The 23,331-nt window shown below is 53.7% G+C and overlaps 3 protein-coding genes and 1 pseudogene across 5 annotated transcripts in view; 2 read left to right on the top strand and 2 right to left on the bottom strand.

The window, feature by feature from the left end:
- LOC129126570 (uncharacterized) overlaps positions 1-23,331 on the top strand; it is a 246,689-nt gene that overhangs the window by 25,527 nt on the left and 197,831 nt on the right. The window contains exons 2-3 of one of the 3 annotated variants that reach the window (XR_013184356.1): positions 20,764-20,829; positions 20,989-21,308. The gene's annotated coding sequence lies outside the window, so the exon portion shown is untranslated. Of the gene's footprint in view, positions 1-19,977; positions 20,109-20,763; positions 20,830-20,983; positions 21,309-23,331 lie in introns of those variants that run through there. The other 2 variants (XR_013184354.1, XR_013184355.1) reach the window with 2 other exon arrangements.
- The window catches only part of LOC129126568 (uncharacterized), a 250,177-nt gene that overhangs the window by 61,610 nt on the left and 165,236 nt on the right, over positions 1-23,331 (bottom strand). The window contains 1 exon segment of the mRNA XM_077186300.1: positions 14,243-14,983. Coding sequence (XP_077042415.1) covers positions 14,243-14,983 — 741 coding nt within the window.
- LOC143695314 (uncharacterized) overlaps positions 1-23,331 on the top strand; it is a 193,055-nt gene that overhangs the window by 25,692 nt on the left and 144,032 nt on the right. The gene's annotated exons all lie outside the window — the stretch shown is intronic.
- LOC143695313 (serine/threonine-protein kinase pim-3-like) lies at positions 897-10,988 on the bottom strand (annotated as a pseudogene).

Below are 23,331 nucleotides of genomic sequence, written 5' to 3'. Positions count from 1 at the left end.
GATTGTTTGAGATTTTTCAGGGGGGGTCTGACTGGGATTTTTTGGGATTTTGAGGGGTCTCCCCTGGATTTTTTGGGATATTTTTGGGGTGTCTCCCCTGTTTTTTGGGGATATTTTGGGGTCTCAGCAGCCGCAGCTCTGCCGGGCGGGGGCCGGAGCCCTCCGGGGCTGCCGGGGCTGCCGGAGCGACGCGTCCCCGTATTGGATCCCCGAGCCACCCGCTCGGGACCCAGCTCATCCCCGAACACGCCGGTGACAGCGCTGGGGCCGTGAGTGCCCAGGGCCTGCACTGCCACCACAGCTGGGATCTCTGCTGAGCTCTGGGGCTGCACAATCCCACAGGGCTTGGGGCTGGGGTCGAGCACAGCAGAGTCCTCCTTGCCTTTCTGGCAGGGACAGAATGAAATGCAGCTTCAGAGGCACCTCTGGAGAAACTTTAGACTCCTCAACATGCACCGCAACAGCAACTTACACACACGTTTCAAACTCCCCAGGACAAAGGTAAAAGGCACAAACAAGATGCAAGAATTGTAGGCTCAGCACTCCCAGGGGATCCTGCAAGGAGGCTGCCAGCACAGGCACTGGTGTCTGTGGATGCAGCAGCTTTTCACAACCCTCTCACATCTCCCACAAGAAAAGCCCCTGAAGACCAGAACATCAACTGTTTCCTCAGGAGCTTCAACTGCCTCCTAAAGTTTACATTCGGGTAGGATCCTGTTCTCAGCTGATCTTTAAGGCTGAATAGAAACCAGCAAGGTCTTATCCAAACCCTTTTTTCCCTTAATAATCTCCTCAGTAATATTTGACAGGAGGAGGTGGGTGTGATGCCAAACCTGGGGAATGAGCCCGTAGCAGCCAGGAAGGTGGCTGGGATTCCTCATGAGGATCTTCCTCTCCTAGGGCACCTTCAGGTGGCACTCATCGTACAGCAGCACCTGGGGGGACACTTGGAGCTCAGGAACGAGACATCTGGGCAGAGAGATGACCCCAGGGCAATCAGAGATCCTGAGAGAATGGAGAACGTTTCCCCCCAGAGATTGTGCAATGGAGCAGAACACATTGGTCACTGTCCAATGCACATTGAACAGCCCTACAGGGATAAATTGCCTTCTACCTCTTCCCACTCCAACACGTCTTGTCAAGGAGGCCCAAACCCTGAGAGGCAGCACCCAGAGGCTGCCCAGTGCCCCAGGCAGAGCCCTTTGCCCCACAGCTGCCTCAGCCCCTCCTGTACCCCAGAAGGCTTGCAAGGACTCCTGGAACAGTCCCAGTGAGCCACGAGCTCTGGGGGAGCCTTCCCAACAAGGATCAGGGCTCCCCAAGGCCCGAGGAACACACAACCCCAGTGTCTCAGTACAAATGACTCCCTTCTCTGCCATGGTGCTGCTGCCCTGCCTGAGAACTCAGCTCTTTGCCCCAGCCCTGGAGGGCACGAGACAGCAGCTGCCCCACAGAGGGGCTGATCAGCCCCTGCCAGGCCCTGCAGCTCCCTGGCTCCTGCACTGCACAGCTCCAGGCCCTGCCTGGCCCCAGCTCCACCTGCTTTACAGAATGGCAGCCCAGGCACTGCCTGCATGGCTCTGCCTGGGACAGGGAACAGCCCCAGGGAGCTGCATCCCTCTGGGCATCACACTGACACCCACAGCAGCACAGCAGCATGGAATTCTGCTGCAGCAACAACGACTTTTGGGCTCAGCTCTGACAACATTAAAGCTCAAAATGGGAAGCAGAGGGAAGGAGAAAATCTGGAGCTGACCTGCCCCACCAAGGGCTGCTTTCCCCTCGTCAGACCTTGCCCTCCCCACTCTTGCTGGGAGCCACTTCCCCCCTGCCATGGGCCCTCATGGACAGAGCCAGACCCTGACTCTCAGCAGCTGCTTGGTGTGGCCCAAACCCGTGCACGGTGCTCACCACCAGCACAACTCCACCTCTTGCAGGAAGAAGGAGAGGAGGCCCTCGGGAAATTTGTTCCCCTTCACGCACCAAAGCCCAGGCCAATCAATGATATCATTGCTGGTGCCTTTAGAAGAGGGCCCAGGCCCGAGCTGGGCTGTGAGCAGGGGTGCTTTTCACCACAGGCTGCTGCCCAAGCACTGCTGTTCTCATGTCCAGCTGGCACAACATGAGGGCATCCAGCAGCACTTCTCCTTGGCAGCTGCAGCCAGCAAAGCCTGGGCAAGGCAGTGCCTGGGGGAGCCAGGCAAGGGCTGGGACCTGGCTGTGATGATCAGGGCTGCCCCTCCCTTGCCAACACCCTCCAGGTGCACCAGCATTCTCTGGTAGAACTCCATCACCGTGTTGGAGCACAGGGTCACCTGGTGGGAGAGAAGAACAGTCAATTTTCCCTTACAAAAGCTCCTTACCCACGTGTGATATCCTCCAGATCCTGAGGGAGGATTTGGCCTTAATTCTTCTGCTGCTCCATGTGCAGAGCACAGTCTGAGAGTCACAAAAGCCTTCTGGCAATACCAGATTTGTTAAACACCCCTTGCTATCAGGGCACAGGTCAGCTACATTAAAACATTAGACTACAGCTCTATGCACTACTGCATTCAAATTAAGGGGCCAATTTCTCATCTGACTACAGTGACATCCATGCAGAGGAAATCTGATTGAACACAATGAGTTCAGCTTCACAGCAGGAACCAGCTCACCTTGCTGTTCATTCAAATCAGCCTGGCCATTCTCTTCTTGATCATCTTCATGGTCCTTCACATCTCCTTCAAGTCTTTGCAGGTCCTCTGGAAGTGAAGCCTTCTCTGCTCCATTTCCATCCTGCGCCTTCTGGCCTCTTCTTCAGCTCTCCGGGCCGCTGCTCCCTGCTTCATGGCCGCCCTTCTGGGCCTGAGGCAGAGGAAGAAAGGCAGGAAGAGCAGCTCAGCAGCAGCCCAGTAGGGCCCCTGCTGCACGGCTGCCCAGAGCAGGGGTCCCCAGGCAGGCTCGGGTGCCTCTGGGGTAGCCTGCTCCAGGTCCTCTTTGCCCAGCTCTGCATCCTCATCCCAACTGATCACCACGGGCCGTGGGAAGTGGAAGAGGAGCAGCACCAGCAGGGCAGGGACTGATTTGGACACCATGGTCTGCAGGAGGAGAGAGACAATTTGTGTTGCTTTGCACAAGAGTTGCAAACCCGTGTGTTATTAGGGAATGGCCGCTCCTGCTGTGCCAGAGCGCTCGAGCAGGGGTGAGAATCTGGTGTCAAAGTGCATTCATGTGCTCCATGTTGCATGGGGCACCCGTGTGCAGGAATAGAGAACACCTTCCCTCAGATGGGATCTGCTGTGGCAAGGCCCCTCTGGTTTTCTCCTCCACGCAGCAGTTTGCATGCAGAATGTGGGCAGATGTGACTTGGAGGTCCTCCTGCTCACCCTTGGGTTCCCCTTGCAGAGCCTCAGCCCCTGCGTTCTGTCAGGGCCCCTGGGCAGGTGGGATATTCCCAGAGGAGAGGGGCCGGCTGTGTCCCCATTGCCCCTGTCCCTTATGTGCCTGTGCTCAGGAGGGCACAGAGAGGATGGGGACTCCTGCCTGCCCCGTGTCCTGTCTGCCTGCCGGGCCTGTCCCAGGGCAGCCGGGCTGTGATTGCTGTGCTGTGTCCCCCTGTCCCTGCTGTCCCTGCTGTCCCTGCTGTCATGGCCCACTGCAGGTTCCACACCTACACAGCCATGGTGGCTCCTGAGCTCTGCAGGGACCCGAGTGACAGTCTGAGTGGTGGCACTCCTGGTTTTCTTGCATTTGGCATCGCGCAGAGCAGAGGCTGGATCACAGCACCAAAGGAGCAGCTGCTGCAGGGGAGGAAAGGAGCCTCTGCATGGCCAAGGGCTGCTGTGGTGCCCCTGTGTCAGGAATTCCCCACAGCTGACACCTGAGTCCAGCATGGACACTCACAGACACAGCGTTTGTTCAGGCATTGCCTTTATTGCATCTTGACAGGGACTGCAGCTGCCTGAGGGAAGTCACCCTCCCGAGACAGGAGGGCAGAGAGTGTAATTTAAATTAACCAATTGTGATTATAGGCATTCGTAGCAACAGTCTATATACTGTATATATGAATATTAAACAAGACACAAAATAATTATTGGATCATGAAGATTAAGCAACATTTGCTGGTTTAGATACAAAGAAAGTATACTTCAGTTTTGCTTAACTGCAATAATTCTTGGTAACTTTGGTGAATTATAAGTTCTATGTAATCTAAAGAAAAGTGCCATTATTTATTTACTACTTATTATTAAAATATTTATGTTATCTTACAAGAGTAGTAATCTACATTATAGTAATAAAAACTTTGGAAAATGTTGCTAAAGACAATTATTTTTAAATAAGATATTTTAAATATTTCAAAACTATTTAAGAATTTGAATCGATCTCCAATCATTGGCCCGATGCCTTCAGATGGTGCTTTCCTCCGAGCAGATGCAAAGGCTCTCTATGGAAAAGGGTTAAAATCGATGCAGTTACGACGTGAGGAGAGAGAGGGCAGAGGGGCAGGGTGTGTCAGGAGCCCGGAGCCTGTGCCCCGGCGCAGGGCTGTGCTGGGCAGCAAGCGCAGCTCTGTGCGCCGGCTGCTCACAAAGATGTGCGGCTCGCCTTGGCCGGCCCAGAGAGCATCTCCAGCAGGAAGCTTTTCTTCACACAGCCACTGCCTGTGCTCCTCCAAAAGCCTGCCCTGCCTACCTTCAGCATCCTGTTTGTATCCCTATTCATTCCAATCAGCCTGGCCATTTGCTTTTCTATTTCTTTTGTGGCCCGGCGCATTTGCTCCATGTCTTTGAATCTCTTCCTAAGGAGCCGCCTTCTCCGCTCGCTTTCCACCTTCCTCCTTCTGGCCTTTTCCTCAGCTCTCTGGGCCGCTGCTCTCTGCCTCGTGGCTGCCCTTCTGCACCTGAGCCACCAGCCCAAAAGCAGGAGCAGCGGCTGAGCAATTTGCCAGAGCTGGTGCAGGTAGCGCAAGGCAGCCAGGAGCCAGGGTCCCCAGCCAGGCTCAGCTGGCTCTGGGGGGGCCGCTTTCATCTCCTCTGCACGGGGCTGCCCATCCCCGTGAAATCTGTCCACCACGGAAAGTGGGAACAGGAAGAGGAGCAGCACAAGCCCAGCCAGGACTGCTCTGTGCGCCATGGTCTGCAGGAGGAGAGAGACAAGGCTTTCACTGGGGCTGCCAAGGGAGCTTGTGGGGGCTGAAGTGAGGCCCGGAGGCGCAGGGATGTGAGGGCAGAAGCAGAGGGCCCCGGGCAGCTGGCAGGCAGCAGGGCCTGTGCCAGTGGGCCAGCAGCAGCAGCCCCGTGCCCCGGCCAAGGCGCCGGCCCCAGGGGCTGGCCCTGGGTGCAGGGGGACAATGCAGGCCCGGGTGCGGCGCTTGTGGCCCGGCCCTGGCCCGGCCCAGCCCCGCCACGTGTGCACTCACCGCTTGCCCAGGCTGTGCTGGGCCAGCGTTACCTGCGGGGGCCTTTTCCAGCTGCCCCCATTGTGACACGCTGCCCCTGGTGTCACAGGGACAAAGGGATTGCAGAGCCAAAAGCATCTGTGTAGCCACCATGGTGTTCAGCGGCTGCTGCTCGGGGAAGGGCACTGAGAGGAGGCCACTGCTGCTCTTGTCAGAGCGCTGCTGTGCAGGGATGTCCCTCGCCCTGCTCAGTCCCACATCTGCCCATCTTTTGGCCTGCTCTGAGCTCAGGTGGATGCCATCTGCTCCCAGCAGACCCAGCTGCTCCACGGTAGATGCATAGGCATGGAATCCAAAACCTTGAGTATCCCCTGAGTAGCCAGGCATTCAGCTGTTCAGTTTGTCACGGCCCACATCAGGGGTTAGAACAAGATGGTTTTTCAGATTCCTTGTGACCTGAACCATTCCAGGCTTCTAGGACTTCTCCATGACTGACTTTGGTCCCCTCAAAAGACCTCCTCTCTCCTCTCTTCCCTCCACCTGTGGAGAACGCATTCTGATGCTGCTGCTGCTGTTGGGACAGGTTGGTGGATACTCTTCCTGCCATCCCATGGGAGTAAGCATGACTCCTCTCTGAAGTCTTTGTCCCTGAATCAGTGCCTTCAAAGAACAGTTATCTCCCCTCCTTCCTTTTCCATTCAGCACTTGAGCAGACACAGCATTTCTCATCGTTTTCCACAGAACAGTACAGGTGCCAGTTCCCATCTTGTGGAGCCCTCTGCCATAAATCAGCCTGACAGGTTTATTCTCTACGTAATGGGAAATGATGACAAATGCAGCTGCATAATCTAGTTAGTAACTCTCCATAATGACTGCCTCTGGGGTGATTTATGGGTTTTGTCACATGTGAGCTTTCAGAACTTTAGAGGTTACATTTTTCACACTTTTTTGTTGGAATCTCAGTTTATCAGACTTTACTGCAGCATTAATCACTTGCAGTACAACCCTGGACTTCACAAATGTATCACATCAGCGTGAAAAAGGCAGAGAAAACAAGAACTGTTGTGAATTAATGAGCCAGGTAACACATGTCTCACAACAGCGATGAAACAACCTGTGTTCTTCTTCAAGCCACAACAGAAAGTCCCAAAGTCTGGTTAATTTTTTTTTTTTTCCACAAAACACAAGCAGCAGCAAAGAACTGAAACAACACAGCCAGGCTTGAAACCTGAAAGATCTGCAAGGCTGAGTCTATCCTAGTTAATGGTGAAATGATGTGTGAATCTGTCCTAGATGTTCAAATGAAGAAGATTGATTCAGTTATAATATGGCTTCTAAGCAAAACACTGGGATTATATAGGAGAAATGCACGTGTCATGAAACAACCAAGAAATCAGAGAGACACTTCCAAGCTCTGCTGTGAAGGTCTGGGAAATGTTCAGATTTACCATCTGTGGAGTTTGGTGCAGGATAAGCTGGAACAAAAGGCCATCATTACCCAAATTGATTTCGTTTGGGCTGGTTTGTTGGTTTTTGGTTTGCTTTTTCTTTTTTTTTTTTTTTTGTTTGTTTGCTTTTTGTCAGCTAATGTTTTTTAATACTCCAAGAAATATGTTGAAAAGGTCAGCATGATCCATCAGACACAAGCAGAGGGCTGGGGTAGATGCAACATGTTCCTTGCACTGGAGGGTAGACAGAGGCAAGATCTGGTTTGGGGTCAATCACACCTGGATCAGGGAGGTGGCTGAAACCTGGGCTGGCCAAAGCCTTAGAATCACAAAATATCCTGGGCTGGAAAGGACCCCCAAGGATCACCAAGTCCAGCTCCTGGCCCTGCAGAGGACACCTCCCCAAGAATCCCACGCTGTGCCTTGGCATGTGCTGGTGGGCAGGAGCACACAGCTGGCCGTGGCTTTGGGTGCATGGGTAAGATGAGATGGTGAGGAGCATCCCTGCTCCCTGAGCTCCTGGAGAGCTGCAGACACTGATCACTGGTAAGGACAGCACCAGGGCCATGGCCTGGGGCTGGTGATCTGATGTCTCCTTCCTGCTGCTGCTTTCTGCTACAGATAACAGCCTGGTACCAAGGTCTTGTTGCTGAGCTGATAAACGGCTGGGGAGATTCCCTCCCTGCTCTTGTCTGCACAAGTTCTTATGCTCAGCACCAGGAAGGATTGGGCCAGAATGGAGGCATTTGGGGTCTCAGGGCTGAGGCTGAGACAGCCAGGCAGGCAGAGCAGCTCCTCCTGGCTGATGCAAACATTGGCCCTGTGCTGGCCAGGCCAGCGATCCATAGCTATGGGTCCACAGTGATGGTGGTGCTGGGTATTCACTGGGAGAAGAGGAGGTGTAAAATGAAGCTTCTGAAGCTGCTTGGGATCCTGGAAGCTGCTCAGACCCCACTTGACCACAGTGGTTGTTTGGCCAGCTGAAGTGATGGAATTCATTGGGCTGTGCAGGGACAGTTTTCTGTGCAAACATGAAGGACTTTCAGGGCGGATGAAATACGGCCTCACAGTAGAAACAGCTGGGCTGAACACTCTTTATTCCAGCTATGAATCTTTGCTCTTAAGGGCAACGGATTCCACCTTTCATTAAACCAGAACTTGTTGTTGTTGTTGTTGTTATTTTGAGGAATAAAAATGACCTTTCTTGTTTATTTTATTAGCATTTTTAAATCTTTCTAGTTTATTTCATTAGCATTTTAAATCATCTTGTCACCCACTGGATGCATGAAACATGAGATGTTACCAAAGTGTAGCTCACTTCAGACAGGGAGTGCTGATAGTTGGCAGATCTGTACAGGTGTCCTCATCCTGGGTGCATTGGATGTTATCCCATCCAAGCAGGCAGTTTAACACAAGCAGCTATTTCACTGAGCTTAATTAACAACAGAAATAAAAACTATATCTTTAGAACAAAGTTGCTTTGACATCTACCATCACTCAGCGAGAGGTTTATTGTTATGGACACATAATATTGGCTTTTTGCAGAGATTAAAATGGATTTTCTATCTGTGGTGTTCAAGTAACTTTGTTATTGTCTTGGTTTGAAAAGCCAGGTGTCTGCTAAGGAAGGCAGGAGCCTCCCCTGGAATGGAAAATGTCAACCCCTCCCTCTGAATTGTTATAATTTTGAAATTAAGGAGCTTTCAGGCAAAGATATGGGAATAGGAATAACAGTTCTTTTTTAGGAAAAAATAAAAATATAAATGCAGTAGTACAAATGAAAAAAACCCCACTGACAGAGTCAGAACAGGGCCTGACCCCCTGTGGGTCAGGGTGCTGGCAGCAGTCCCATTCAGTGGTGGCTGCAGCCCTCCTGCAGTGCCAGGTGTGGCTCTGTTGGAGCAGGGATCCTGGAGAAGGGTGGAGTTTCCCTCTGAAGGTCCAGAGCTGCTGTAGATGGGCCTGGGAATCTTCCTTCCTCTGGGAATCCAGGAGGAAAAGGCTGATCCTCTGGGAATCCCGTGGAGAAGAAAGACAGCTGCTCCTCTGGGAATCCAGGAGGAAAAGGCTGATCCTCTGGGAATCCTGTGGAGAAGAAAGACAGCTGCTCCTCTGGGAATCCAGCAGGAAAAGGCTGTCTACAGTGTTCCAAATCTCAGATTCTATCCATGTAGGAATGCTTGGCTCCTCCCCCTGGGCGGAGCATCTCCCAATGCGATGATGTCATTTAATCAGCCATGCAGTGACACTCAGTGGACCATTACCAGAAGATTAATAATTAATAATTAATGGCCTATTAATGGAACACACCTCCCCACAGGGAGGATTGGTTGTGGAAGAGAGAAACTGCCCAGTGAACAGAAGATAACTGCCCCACCACTGACAGATGGCAAACAGAACACACACTTATCTTGCAGTCCAGGACCTGTCCCCACTGGCTGCCCCCATTCTCCAGAGTTCATGGTGTCCAGGGAGGCTGCAGCTGCCGGTGCCAGGAACAAACGAGACGGGTCTGGGTTTCAGAAAGCTCCAGAGTCCATTTCTGACCCCCGAAAGACAGGGCAAAGGCAGGGCTGTGGGGCTTTTATAGAGTATCCCAGGGCTGGAGTTTGGGTTTGTGTTGGATCGGCGGGAGAAATGTGGCATGCAATATGACTGATCAGCAAGTCTCGAACTTTACTGATAGTCACACATATTTATATTGGTGTTAATAAAGCTCATACATATTGCAAAGGAGTGCTCATTATTGGTTAGTTACTTATCGGCCAACTACGCCTCCTTCTGCATTCTTGTGGTTATTCTGTTGAAACTATTCTTCATATTTTTGGCAAAAGAGCCTCTTCCCTATCCTGTTGTTGCATCAAGGGCATAATGTCCTTGCCTTATATGGACACTGACTGCTGACTTCTAGACTTCTCTCCTTCTTGCTTAACCAGGGGTATTATGTCGACGTGACCGTTCTCAGCCAGCCAACTGTCCACAAAGCTCAGCGGGACAAGGCTCCTGTCCATGCTCTCCCACATTCCACAGTGCCCAGGCCACACCAGGAGTGCTCAGAGCTGCAGCCAAAAGCTTCCTATCGATCCTCTCTTGCAGAGGACACCAGCACAGAGGCACAGGTGCCACCTCCTCCAGCTAAGCCCAGGAGATGCACCTCCTCACCAGCTGCAAGAGCAGGATGCTTATGTGCCAGCCGCCCCTCCCAGCCCTGTTCTTCCCCTCGTGCCTTGAAGGCGCATCCCCACCTTGAGACACCCGGGGCAGGAAGAAGAGCTGGCCCCGGACGATGTCCTCGTTGGTGTGGAAAGGAAGGTGCCCTCAGAGCAGCTCATAGAGCAGGATGCCCAGGGACCAGATGGTGGCTGGCTGGCCATGGTAGCAGCCAGAGAGGATCCACTCCGGTGGGCTGTACTCCAGCGTTCCTATGGGACACGGGCGCAGCTCATCAGGCCCATGCTGCTCCCTCCCTCCCAGCCAGCTCCTGTTCCACAACAGCCAGGCCCTGCCCTGCCACAAAGCAACTTCCTTGCAGCTGGCTGAAGATGGATTCCCCCTCCTTCCTTGCCTCCTTCCTTCCCTCCCTCTTCCCCCTCTGCCAGCCAAGGGGGGAACTCCACTGCCCCGCTGGGCCCCGGCTTTGGGCTCACCTGACATCCGGGTGTAGAACGTGTCCTGGAGGATCGTGCCGCAGCCGAAGTCGATGAGCTTCGCCCAGCCCGTGGCCAGGTCGACGAGGACGTTCTCGGCCTTGATGTGGGGGTGCAGGACACCGCGGCTGCTGCAGTGCCCCATGGCCTCCAGCACCTGGCGGAACAGCCCCCGCCCCACGGGCTCCGTCAGGAACCGCCGCTCGTGCAGGAAGTACCAGAGGTGCTGACAGCGCTGCGGACGCTCCATGAGCAGCGCGAAGCCCTCGGGCACCTCGAACCAGTCCAGGAGCCGCACGACGCCGGGGAAGCCAGGCCGCGGCACCTTCCACAGCAGCGCCAGCTCCAGGGCCACAAGGGCGCCCTTGCGCTGCGGGGGGACCGCGATGCCATCAGGAACGAAAGAGAGAAACAAACAAATCACACCCCAAAGTCATTCCTATTAGAGAAGTAACCAAAGAAAACAACGTAGCAATAACGAAGAGTGTTGGCTTCTGGCTTCTTTCTTCTTTGCATGAGACCAAGCTTTTCATGGGGAACAATTGCCTCTTCTCACACTTTTGCCAGAGTGGACAGGAGCAGAGCATTTACTTTTCAAATAGAAAAGGAAAATCGTTGTCAGTAATGTCATCTCTTTTCATCCTCTGTTGACACAGTTGCAGGCTGCCAAAAGACATGGTCTGCAGTGTGGAACTTGGGGCCAAGTTTCTTTTTCTGCCAGAGGATGAGGAGGGGAAGTATCCCAGAATCATGGAGTCATGGCATGGTTTGGCTTGGAAGGGATCTGGAAAATCCCATGGCTGCAACCCCCCTGCTGTGGCTGGGGACCCCTTGCACTGGACCGGCTTGTCTAGAGCTCCATGCAGCCTGGCCTTGAACACTGTCAGGGACGGGACATGCCCACCTTCTCTGGGCAACCTGTTCCAGGAGAGTCTTTTTTCTGAATCCCTTACCTAAACCTAATCTCTCTCCATTTGGATCCATGCTCCCTTGTCCTGTCCTTGCCTGCCCTCGTACAAAGTCCCTGTCCAGCTTTCTTGTGTGTTGCCCTCAGGTACTGGAAGGCCGCAGCTGGATCAAGGCTGGGTCTCTTTCCCAGGCTGAAGAAGCCGAGCTGTGTCAGCCTTTCCTTGCAGGAGAGGAGCTGCAGCCCCGGCACCATCTGGGTGTCCCTGCTGGGCCCCTGCTGCAGCGTGTCCACGTCCTTGCCGTCCGTGCCGGGGAGCCCGGCAGAGGCGGAGGCAGCGCTGCAGGTGCAGGGTCAGCGGCGGGGAGGAGACCCGGCCCTGGCAGCGGCTCCGGGAGCAGCGATTGGCGCTGGGCCGCCCGCACTGCAGAGAGCCGGGGCCCTTGTGCCTGCCCTTGTGCCCAGGGCGCCTTTCCCCGCCGCCCGCCCGCCCGCCCGCTCGGGGGAAATGCCCCCTGTGCCGCCCCTCAGGGCCGCCCCTCGCCGCTGCCCCGGGCGCTCCCGGCGCCGCCTGGAGGGGCCCAGGCCTCGGCCTCACCCTGCTCAGCCCGAGGCCTGGAAAAGCAGATTCAAACACCCACCCAGAAAGTGCCCCAGGATGCCAAGGTCAATCTTTTGTCACCAGCACGGCTTTGCTATCAGAGTCTGGACGGCAGTAGAAAATCACCAGGGGAAAAGAGCATGGACAAGTTCTGCCTTGGCACTACCTCAAGCTGTGGGGTACCAGTTGTTGGTTTCACTGGCTCTGGATTGAAGGCACTTGAGACAGTAATTCATGTTCAGATGCAAGTGTTTATTATTTCTTATCAGTAAAACAGCCTCATTACTGGGAGTTCAGCAGCTTTTCATTAGAAGGCACAAAATGGCCAACAATCTCTTGTTCCAAGGTCTTTTAAGACTAAACTATCCAATTAAGAACTGACACCTAGATTATTTTCCCTTTTAACCCAATAACTGATCCCAAAGAGCCTGCAATGTGGAATTTCTGCCCAATTACAAAAAGCCACCCAAACCCATGAAGAAGAAGGAAGAAGCATGAAGAAGAAACCCAGGACAAAACACTGTGCCCTCCATTTTGCTTCCATCCACAACATACTAAAAATCCCAAAACCTAAATTTCAGAGTCAGAATGGACCAAAGCCCAAAAACTGGAGGTGATAAGAATGGACTAAAGCCACAACCAAGGAATCAGCATCGCCCTGAAATACCTTTCCCCTTACATCAGCCTGGTGCATATTCATAGACCCTCATGCATATCCATAAACTACTTTACATATTCCAGGAATGATTTTACATGGCCCCTCCCTGGGTCTGCCTTTTCAGAGCATGTGTGTTTCTTGGCTGTGGTTTTGGCTCCTTCTCTTTATCACCTCCAGTTTTGGGCCTTGGTGCACTCTGCCTTCAGACGGGGAGTGCTGATAGTTGGCAGATCTGTACAGGTGTCCTCATCCTGGGTGCATTGGATGTTATCCCACCCAAGCAGGCAGTTTAACAGAAGCAGCTATTTCACTGAGCTTAATTAACAACAGAAATAAAAACTTATAACAAAGTTACTTTAAAAAACAGTCCCAGCCCATATTTGATCCCAGTCCAGTTGATCCCAGTCTGTGTGGTCCTGATCCATATGGTCCCAGCCTGTGCAGCCCCAATCCAAAGGATCCCAGCCCATATTTGATCCCAGTCCGTATTTGATCCCAGCCCATCTTTGATCCCAGTCTGTGGGGTCCTGCACACACTCCCAGGGTCTGGAATTCCAGTTCCCAGCCAGGAAAAAATGTTCCTGCCCTTGAACTTCCTTCCTATCCCCGCAACAAATTGCAATAAAATTATAAACAAAGAAATATTAATTGAAATTTTAAAAATTATAATAAAAATAAAATATAAAAATCTCAACTCTTCTTTACAATACTCCAACAATGATTCAAACCAAAGATATAACTATTACTATAATATTACCAATGCATATAAATAAACAAATTATATATCAAGAAATACCTTTTGAAAATTTTAACTCGATGACTAATGTACTTTAGATAAAAAATATCTAAAGAAACTACCAAGCAATCTAACACACCTTAGTAAAACAATTCATATTACAAATATACTAAACACAAAACCAAACACCACTATAATTTCTCAGACATTTCAACCAAACAATTAAACTTTAATAACATCCTTAAGTACTCCAAAACAATTTAAATTATTTTTAAAAAGTTTATTGGGGGTGCGTGGTTTTATTTGGATATTGTTTTTTTAATTGTTAGAGGCTAGATGATTTAAAAAATGGGACTTTTATAAGAATTGAATCAGCTGAAAAGGTGGCACTCTGCAAACAGAACTGACTGAAAATGAACGGGACAGAAATCAGTAACTCTGAAAGTTTTATTTGCTATCAAATATAACCCACACACCCAGGCCCACACAATCCCCATCCCATTGCTCCAAATTGGGATCCCACTTCTCCCAGTCCCCTTCTAAGCCCATCTCACCCTGGTGGCTGTGGAATGGAGAGTTTAGCATGGGATTGAGGTTTTTTGAGGAGGGAACAAGGAATTTGAGGTAGGATTGAGCCTTTTTGGGTAAAAATTCAGTTATTTTCAGAGGGATTTGAGTGCTTTTGAGGTGACAGATTCATCCCTCTTGGCTTTTGGATTGGAAACACATGGAGAAGAGAAAAAAATTCAGGCCAAACAAAAGGACAAGCAGCCAGGTGTATTCCCAACATGGATCACAGGGAATGTGAGTGACCAGGGCTGTGCCCAAAGTGCCTCCTCCAGTGGAGGATGGAGCTGGAGCAGCGCACGAAGCTCTTCCCGCACTCGGGGCACTCGCAGGGCTTCCCTTACCGGTGCCTCCGTTGGTGTTGGGTCAAGTGAGAGCTCCTGGAGAAGCTCTTCCCACACTGGGGACACTCGTAGGGCCTCTCCCCAGTGTGGATGCGCCGGTGCCTGACGAGGGTGGAGTTACGCTGGAATCCCTTCCCACAGTCTGGGCAGCGGAATGGCCTCTCCTCTGTGTGAATCCGATAGTGCCGGAGGAGATTGAAGCTGGTCTGAAACCTCTTCCTGCATTTATCACACTCGTAGGGCCTCTCCCCTGTGTGGATGCGCCGGTGCTTGACGAGGTCAGAGTTGTGCTTGAATCCCTTCCCGCAGTTGGGGCATTGGAAGGGCCTCTCCTCTGTGTGACTCTGATAGTGCAGGAGAAGATGGGAGCTGGTCTGAAAGCTCTTCCCACACTTGGAACACTCATAGGGCCTCTCCCCAGTGTGGGTCCTCTGGTGCCTGATCAGGTTGGAGCTCCAGCTGAAGCTCTTCCCACACTCCCCACACTCGTAGGGCCGTTCCCCAGTGTGGATCCTCTGGTGCCTGATCAGGCTGGAGCTGCAGCTGAAGCTCTTTCCACACTCCCCACACTCGTAGGGCCGTTCCCCAGTGTGGATCCTCTGGTGCACGATCAGCTCGGAGTTCCACCTGAAGCTCTTCCCACACTCCACGCATGTGTGGGGCTTCTCCCCATCCTGGAGCTGCTCATGGAGCACCAGCTCTGAGCTCTGGCTCCATCTCCGGCTGCCTTCCCGGCCCAGGCTGGCTCTTTCCCCCTCACATCCCCTCCATCTGCGTTTGCAGCCCCTCCTCGTGCGGCATCTCCAGGCCTTTTCCTCCCCGTTGGCTTCCTGCGCCGTGGAGCCGCTCAAAACGGCCTCTGCCACCAGGTTCTGCTGCGGGCATTTGTCCTCCCTGCTCTCCATGCTCAGCTCCTGCTCTGGGCGAGGAAGGACAAGGACAGCATGGGATTTGCCTCCGTGCCACAGGCAAGGGCAACCAGATCCCCCCAGGCCGTCTCTGGGGACGCACTGCCCCCTCTTGGCTCTCCCCATTTCAGGATGCCGGGGCTGTTTGGGCTCCCGGGCTCCCTTCTCCCCTCATTCTCTGCTCTGCGCTGCAGCGGCTCCAAGGAGTCCCCCCTGCCCCTCTCCAGGCTCTTGAGGCTCCCGCCAATGGCAGCGCTCCCCCCTCTCTGGCCTCCCCACTTTGGCCTCCTGGGGGACACAGGGCTCTGCTCCTCCAGGCTGCCTCTGCCGGCAGCCGCCACCGCCACCCCCCGATGTCCCCCCGAGGGGCCTTTTCCGCTCAGCCTTGGACTTCTTCATTCTCTAAACATCCCCCCAAAAACCCAACCCAGGGACCCCCCCCGGGATATCCGGGCCGGGCTCCCCCTCCCCGCTCACCGGAGCTATGGGGGGGGGCGATGATCCCACAGGTGGGGGCTGCGAATTCAGGCAGGGATCGAGACCGCGTGGCTCCCGCAGCTCAGCCTTGATCTGCCTTTGTCCCTCCTCTTCCTCTTCCTCCCGCTCCTCCTGTGTCCTATCTCCACCTCCTTCTCCTCCTCCCCCCTAACCCCGCCTCCTTCCCTGCTCTTTCTCCTCCCGCTCCTCCTCTTCCATCCCCCCTCCTCCTCCTCCTCTGTGTTATCCCCACCTCCTGCTCCTCTTCCATCCCGCCCCTTCCATCCCTCCCCCTGCTCCTCCCCCCTTACCCCGCCTCCTCCTCCCCCTCCATCCCTGCCCTTCCCTCCCTCCTCCTCCTCCCCCAGCAGCAGCCACACCCTCGGTGCCCCGTTCCCGCAGCCCTCGCAGCCCGCGGCAGCAGCGGCCATGGAGCTGGGCCAGGTCGGCATGGGCAGCGCGGGGCTCTCGGCTGCTCCCAGCCGCTGTGGGCGGGGGGAACCCAGCCTGGGCCAAAGGAGAGGCAAACTGGGCAAACTGGGGGCTGCACATCCAAACTGGGCCTCAGGTGGGTCTGGGGTGAATTTTGGGGAGAACTGGGGAGGTTTTGGGGGTCCTGGGGAGGGTTTGGGGGTCCAGAGAGGTTCTGGGCCAACACTGGGGGAGCTCTGCGGGGTTGGGCGTTCCTGGAGGGGTCCTGGGGGAGATTTGGGGGTCCCGGGGGGTCCCAGGCCCACCCTGAACCGGGGTCTGGGGGTTTCGGGGGGAGGGGGCACTGCAGGGGTTCCCTCCCCCGTTTTTGGGGTGTCTCCCATGGTGCCCCCTCCCCAAAAACTCCCAGGGCCCCCTGAAGTGGCTCCTGTTCCACCGGCCGGTGCCCCCTGATCCAGGACGGCCCCACTGAGTCTGGGGGGGTTTGTGGGGATTTTGGGGTTCTGAGAGGGTTTTTGGGGATTTGGGGGTGGCTTTTTTGGGCTTTGGGGGATTTTGTTTGGAGTTTGGTGGGAACTATTGGGGTTTTTAGGAAGAATTATTGGGTTTTGTGCTGGTTACGTGATTTTGGGGGGTTTTGTTGATTTGGGGAGGTTTTGGATTTTTGGTGTTTTGTTGGGGTTGTGGGGATTTATTGGAGGAGGATTTATTGAAAATTTTTGGTGTTTTTTAAAATATTCTTGTGTTCCACTGGGATTTTCAGAGATTCTCTGGGGTTTTGGAGGGTTTTCTTGTAATTTTTTGGGGATTTTGTGGGGTTTTAGTGGAATTTTAGGGGGGCTTTGGGGCATTCCCTGGGTGTGGGGAAGGGCTGAGAGGCACCAAAATCTCCTTAAAAGCCGTGAAAGTCCCAATAAAACCCACAAAATCCCAATTAAATCTCTCAAAATCTCATTAGAACACTCTAGAATCCCAATAAAAGCTCACAAAATCCTTTGGAATCCCAATAACCCCAAAAATCCAAATTAAACTACGCAAATCCCCCCAAAATGTCCCCCAAACCATCAAAAGTCCCACAAAATCTCCCACAAGACCCAAAGTAATCCTGGCAACACCCAAAAAAACCCACAAAAACCTTCAAATCCCTCCAAGAATCCAGAAAATCCTCAAATCCCCAATGAATCCCACTAAATGCCACCACAATTCCAATAAAATGCCCCAAAATCTCCTAAAAATCCCAACCAAATCCCAGTAAAAGCCACAAAAAATTTCAATAAACCCCCAAACACCCCCAGAAAAACTCCCCCTCAAAATGCCAAGAAAACCCCCAAAATCCAAACCCCCAAAATCCACAAAACCAGCCACTCCCAGTCAATCCCAGTGTGATTCCAGTCGCTCTCAATGAGATCCCAGTGTAACCCAGCATGGACTCAGCTGCTCTCACTGGGATCCCAGTGTGATCCCAGTTGCTCCCAGCATAATTCCAGATGTTCCCAGTTCCTCCCATGATGATCCCAGTAGCCCCAAGAATAGTCCCAGTCCCTCCCAGCAGGGTCCCAGTCGTGCGCAGTTGCCTCCAGGGTAGATTCAGTTTCCCCCAGCATCGTCCCAGTTGCTCCCAGCATGATCCCAGCTGTTCCCAGGGTGGTTCCAGTGCCCCCAGGATGGTTAGAGACACTCCCAGTATGTTTCAGTTACCTCAGAATGATCCCAGTCTTTCCCAGTTCCTCCCAGTTTCCTCTAGCATCATCCCAGTTTCCATCTGTTGCTCAAAGGGTGGCCCCAATTGCTCCCAGTATGATCCCAGTTGCCCCAGTTGTAGTCTCAGTCCTCTCAGCATGGTTCCAGAACCTTCCAGCCGATCCCAGTTGCTCCCAGTGGGTCACATTTTCCTCCCAACATGGGCCCAGTAGCTCCCAGTAAGCCCCAGTCAGGTTCCATTCACGCCCAGTATAATCCCAGTATGAGTGTAGCCACTCCCAGTATGATCCCAGTCCCTTGCAGTCTAATCCCAGTTGCTCCCAGTCACTCCCAGTCTGATGCCAGTGCCCCCAGTGGGATCCCAGTTGCTCCCAGCATGGGCCCAGCTGTTCCCAGTGTGCTTCCATCACTCCCCTATGGTTACAGACACTCCCAGGATGGTCCCAGTTGAACCCAGTTGCCCCTGCTCTAGTCCCAGTCCCTCCCCAGATGATCCCAGTCCCTCCCAGCATGGTCCCACTCACTCCCAGTTGCCCCCAGTGTGGTCCCAGTTCTCCCCAGCATGGTCCCAGTTGTTCCCAGTGTGGTTCCAGTCCCCCCATGATGGTTCCAGACACTCCCAGTATATCCCAGTTGCCCCCAGCATGTCTGCAGTCATTCCCAGGCACTGCCAGTGGCCCCAGTAAGGTGTCAGTTATCCCAGTATGATCCCCCAGTCATGCCCAGTATATCCCAGTTGCCCCCAGCATGCATCCAGTGCTTCCCAGTTCCTCCAGTTTGCTTACAGCATCATCCCAGTTTCCCTCAGCTGCTCCCAGTAGCCCAAAGTGTGATCCTAGTCGCTCCCTTTCAACCCCAATATGATCCCAGTAAGCTCCAGTTTGATCCCAGTCACATGCCAGCCCTCACAGTGGGGTCCCAGTATAATCCCAGTTGCTTCCAATCTCTCCCAGTATGGTCCCAGCTGCCTCCAGCATGGTTCCAGTTGCTCCCTAGATCAGCCCAGTCAGTCCCAGTCTGATGCCATTTGCTGCCAGCGTGCTCCCAGTTGCTGCCAGTCAGGCCCAGTCTGGGGGATGATGTGCAGGGTGTGCTCCCAGTCCCTCTCAGATCCTCCCAGTATTAGTCCAGTCCCTCCCAGTATGATCCAGAGATGAGCCCAGTGTGCTCCCAGTCCCTGCCAGTATGAACCAGTTGTGCTCCACATGGTTCCAGTTGCTCTCTTTCACCTTCACTTTTGTTCCAGTCAGCCCCAGTATCCCCCAGTGTAGCCCAGTTCCCTTCAGCATCTTTCCAGTTCCTTCCAGTATGATCCCATTTGCTCCCAAGCACTCCCAGTCAGCCTCAGTGGAGTGGCACTCACTGCCAGAATGATCCCAGTCAGCTCCAGCCTGATCCCAGTTCATCCCAGTATAAGCCCAGCAGTTTCCAGTCACTCCCAGCGTGCACCCAGTCACTCCCAGTTGCTCCTGGCATGATCCCAGTTGTTCACAGCTGTTCCCAGTCACCCTCTGCATAATCCCAGTCACCCTCTGTACGATCCCAGTGCAGCCCAGTCCCTGGCAGTGCTGCCACTGCTGGGATCCCCCAGGCCTGTGTGCGTTCCCCCCTGGCGCATGTGCCGAGAGGAGCCCCAAGGGCTGGCAGGGGCCAGGCAGGGTCCCCAGCAAGGCCCAGTTTGGATGTGCAGCCCCCAGTTTGCCCAGTTTGCCTCTCCTTTGGCCCGGGCCGGGTTCCCCCCGCCCGCAGCGGCTGGGAGCAGCCGAGAGCCCCGCGCTGCCCATGCCGACCTGGCCCGGCTCCATCGCCGCTCCTGCCGCGGGCTGCGAGGGCTGCGGGAACGGGGCACCGAGGGTGTGGCTGCTGCTGGGGGAGGAGGAGGAGGGAGGGAAGGGCAGGGACGGAGGGGGAGGAGGAGGCGGGTAAGGGGGGAGGAGCAGGGGCAGGGATGAAGGCGGAGAGAGAGCAGCGATGGAAGGAGAAGAAGGAGGTGGGGTTAGGGAGGAGGAGGAGAAGGAGAAGGGATGGAAGGGGAGGGATGGAAGAGGAGAAGGAGGTGGAGATAACAGAGAGGACGGGGAGGGGGGATGGAAGAGGAGGCGTGGGAGGAGAAAGAGCAGTGAAGGAGGCGGGGTTAGGGGGGAGGAGGAGAGGGAGGTGGAGATAGGACAGAGGAAGAGCGGGAGGAAGAGGAAGAGGAGGGACAAAGGCAGATCAAGGCTGAGCTGCGGGAGCCACGCGGTCTCGATCCCTGCCTGAATTCGCAGCCCCCACCTGTGGGATCATCGCCCCCCCCATGGCTCCGGTGAGCGGGGAGGGGGAGCCCGGCCCGGATATCCCGGGGGGTCCCTGGGTTGGGTTTTTGGGGGGATGTTTGGAGAATGAAGAAGTCCAAGGCTGAGCGGAAAAGGCCCCTCGGGGGGACATCGGGGGGTGGCGGTGGCGGCTGCCGGCAGAGGCAGCCTGGAGGAGCAGAGCCCTGTGTCCCCCAGGAGGCCAAAGTGGGGAGGCCAGAGAGGGGGGAGTGCCGCCATTGGCGGGAGCCTCAAGAGCCTGGAGAGGGGCAGGGGGGACTCCTTGGAGCCGCTGCAGCGCAGAGCAGAGAATGAGGGGAGAAGGGAGCCCGGGAGCCCAAACAGCCCCGGCATCCCGAAATGGGGAGAGCCAAGAGGGAGGAGCTTTTGGCATTGCTGGCACTGCCAGCAGCCTGGGCAGGGCGGGCACCCAGGAGAAGGGGGACCCCCAATCCAAGCATGACCGCAGCAGCTGGGACAGAGGGGAACCCCTGAACACCAGAGGGAAGGCACCAGGGACGGGGAACCCCTGGGAGGTTTTTCAGGGCTGAATCTTGGTGTTTCGGAGGGTTTTCTGGAGCCCAGATGGCCGGTGACTTGTAGAGATGGACTTGGGTGGGGGGTCTTCAAACTCCAGGTGCTCATCCCTTGTTTTCTCCAAACTAGGATTTCACATTGCCAACCCCTGTGAGGCTGCGAGGAAGAGGAAGATGCTCTGGGACACTGAGGCAGGTGAGGAGGAAGTCAGTGCCCCTTTCCCCTCTGTGCTGCTCCATCTCCCAGCCCAGCAGGGCCCCTGGCTGCAGCAGAGCCCTGGGGGGATCTCGTTGCCCTTGCCTGTGGCACGGAGGCAAATCCCATGCTGTCCTTGTCCTTCCTCACCCAGAGCAGGAGCTGAGCATGGAGAGCAGGGAGGACAAATGCCCGCGGCAGAACCTGGTGGCAGAGGCCGTTCTGAGCGGCTCCACGGTGCAGGAAGCCAACGGGGAGGAAAAGGCCCGGAGATGCCGCACGAGGAGGGGCTGCAAACGCAGATGGCGGGGATGTGAGGGGGAAAGAGGCAGCCTGGGCCGGGAAGGCAGCCGGAGATGGAGCCAGAGCTCAGAGCTGGTGCTCCATGAGCAGCTCCAGGATGGGGAGAAGCCCCACACATGCGTGGAGTGTGGGAAGAGCTTCAGGTGGAACTCCGAGCTGATCGTGCACCAGAGGATCCACACTGGGGAACGGCCCTACGAGTGTGGGGAGTGTGGAAAGAGCTTCAGCTGCAGCTCCAGCCTGATCAGGCACCAGAGGACCCACACTGGGGAGAGGCCCTATGAGTGCTCCGAGTGTGGGAAGAGGTTTCAGACCAGCTCTGATCTCCTCCGGCACTATCAGAGTCACACAGAGGAGAGGCCCTTCCAATGCCCCAACTGCGGGAAGGGATTCAAGCACAACTCTGACCTTGTGAAGCACCGGCGCATCCACACAGGGGAGAGGCCCTACGAGTGTGATAAATGCAGGAAGAGGTTTCAGACCAGCTTCAATCTCCTCCGGCACTATCGGATTCACACAGAGGAGAGGCCCTTCCAATGCCCCAACTGTGGGAAGGGATTCCAGCGTAACTCCACCCTCGTCAGGCACCGGCGCATCCACACTGGGGAGAGGCCCTACGAGTGTCCCCAGTGTGGGAAGAGCTTCTCCTGCAGCTCTACCTTGACCCAACACCAACGGAGGCACCGGTAAGGGAAGCCCTGCGAGTGCCCCGAGTGCGGGAAGAGCTTCGTGCGCTGCTGCAGCTCCATCCCCCACTGGAGGAGGCACTTTGGGCACAGCCCTGGTCACTCACATTCCCTGTGATCCATGTTGGGAATACACCTGGCTGCTTCTCCTTTGGTTTGGCCTGAATTTTTTTCTCTTCTCCATGTGTTTCCACTCCAAAAGCCAAGAGGGATGAATCTGTCACCTCAAAAGCACTCAAATCCCTCTGAAAATAACTGAATTTTAACCCAAAAAGGCTCAATCCTACCTCAAATTCCTTGTTCCCTCCTCAAAAAACCTCAATTCCATGCTAAACTCTCCATTCCACAGCCACCAGGGTAAAATGGGGTTAGAAGGGGACTGGGAGAAGTGGGATCCCAATTTGGAGCAATGGGATGGGGATTGTGTGGGCCTGGGTGTGTGGGTTGTATTTGATAGCAAATAAAACTTTCAGAGTTACTGATTTCTGTCCCGTTCATTTTCAGTCAGTTCTGTTTGCAGAGTGCCACCTTTTCAGCTGATTCAATTCTTATAAAAGTCCCATTTTTTAAATCATCTAGCCTCTAACAATTAAAAAAACAATATCCAAATAAAACCACGCACCCCCAATAAACCTTTTAAAAATAATTTTAATTATTTTGGAGTACTTAAGGATGTTATTAAAGTTTAATTGTTTGGTTGAAATGTCTGAGAAATTATAGTGGTGTTTGGTTTTGTGTTTAGTATATTTGTAATATGAATTGTTTTACTAAGGTGTGTTAGATTGCTTGGTAGTTTCTTTAGATATTTTTTATCTAAAGTACATTAGTCATCGAGTTAAAATTTTCAAAAGGTATTTCTTGATATATAATTTGTTTATTTATATACATTGGTAATATTATAGTAATAGTTGTTGCTTTGGTTTGAATCACTGTTGGAGTATTGTAAAGAAGAGTTGAGATTTTTATATTTTATTTTTATTATAATTTTTTAAATTTCAATTATTATTTCTTTGTTTATAATTTTATTGCAATTTGTTGAGGGGATAGGAAGGACGTTCAAGGGCAGGAACATTTTTTCCTGGCTGGGAACTGGAATTCCAGACCCTGGGAGTGTGTGCAGGACCCCACAGACTGGGATCAAAGATGGGCTGGGATCAAATACGGACTGGGATCAAATATGGGCTGGGATCAAATATGGGCTGGGATCACCTGGACTGGGATCACATGGATGGGGATCCTGTGCATCAGAACCCTCCAGACCAGGATAGCCTGAAGTGGGATCAAATATGGACTGGGACTGTATGGACTGGGATCCCAGGGACTGGGACCATATGGATCAGGACCACACAGACTGGGATCAAATATGGGCTGGGACTGTTTTTTAAAGGAACTTTGTTCTATAGTTTTTATTTCTGTTGTTAATTAAGCTCAGTGAAATAGCTGCTTGTGTTAAACTGCCTGCTTGGGTGGGATAACATCCAATGCACACGGGATGAGGACACCTGTACAGATC

Source organism: Agelaius phoeniceus, chromosome 15, assembly GCF_051311805.1.
Source record: "Agelaius phoeniceus isolate bAgePho1 chromosome 15, bAgePho1.hap1, whole genome shotgun sequence".
Lineage (NCBI taxonomy): Eukaryota > Metazoa > Chordata > Aves > Passeriformes > Icteridae > Agelaius > Agelaius phoeniceus.
The sequence above is the reverse complement of the archived record's forward strand: the minus strand, read 5'-3'. Positions and strand labels throughout refer to the sequence as shown.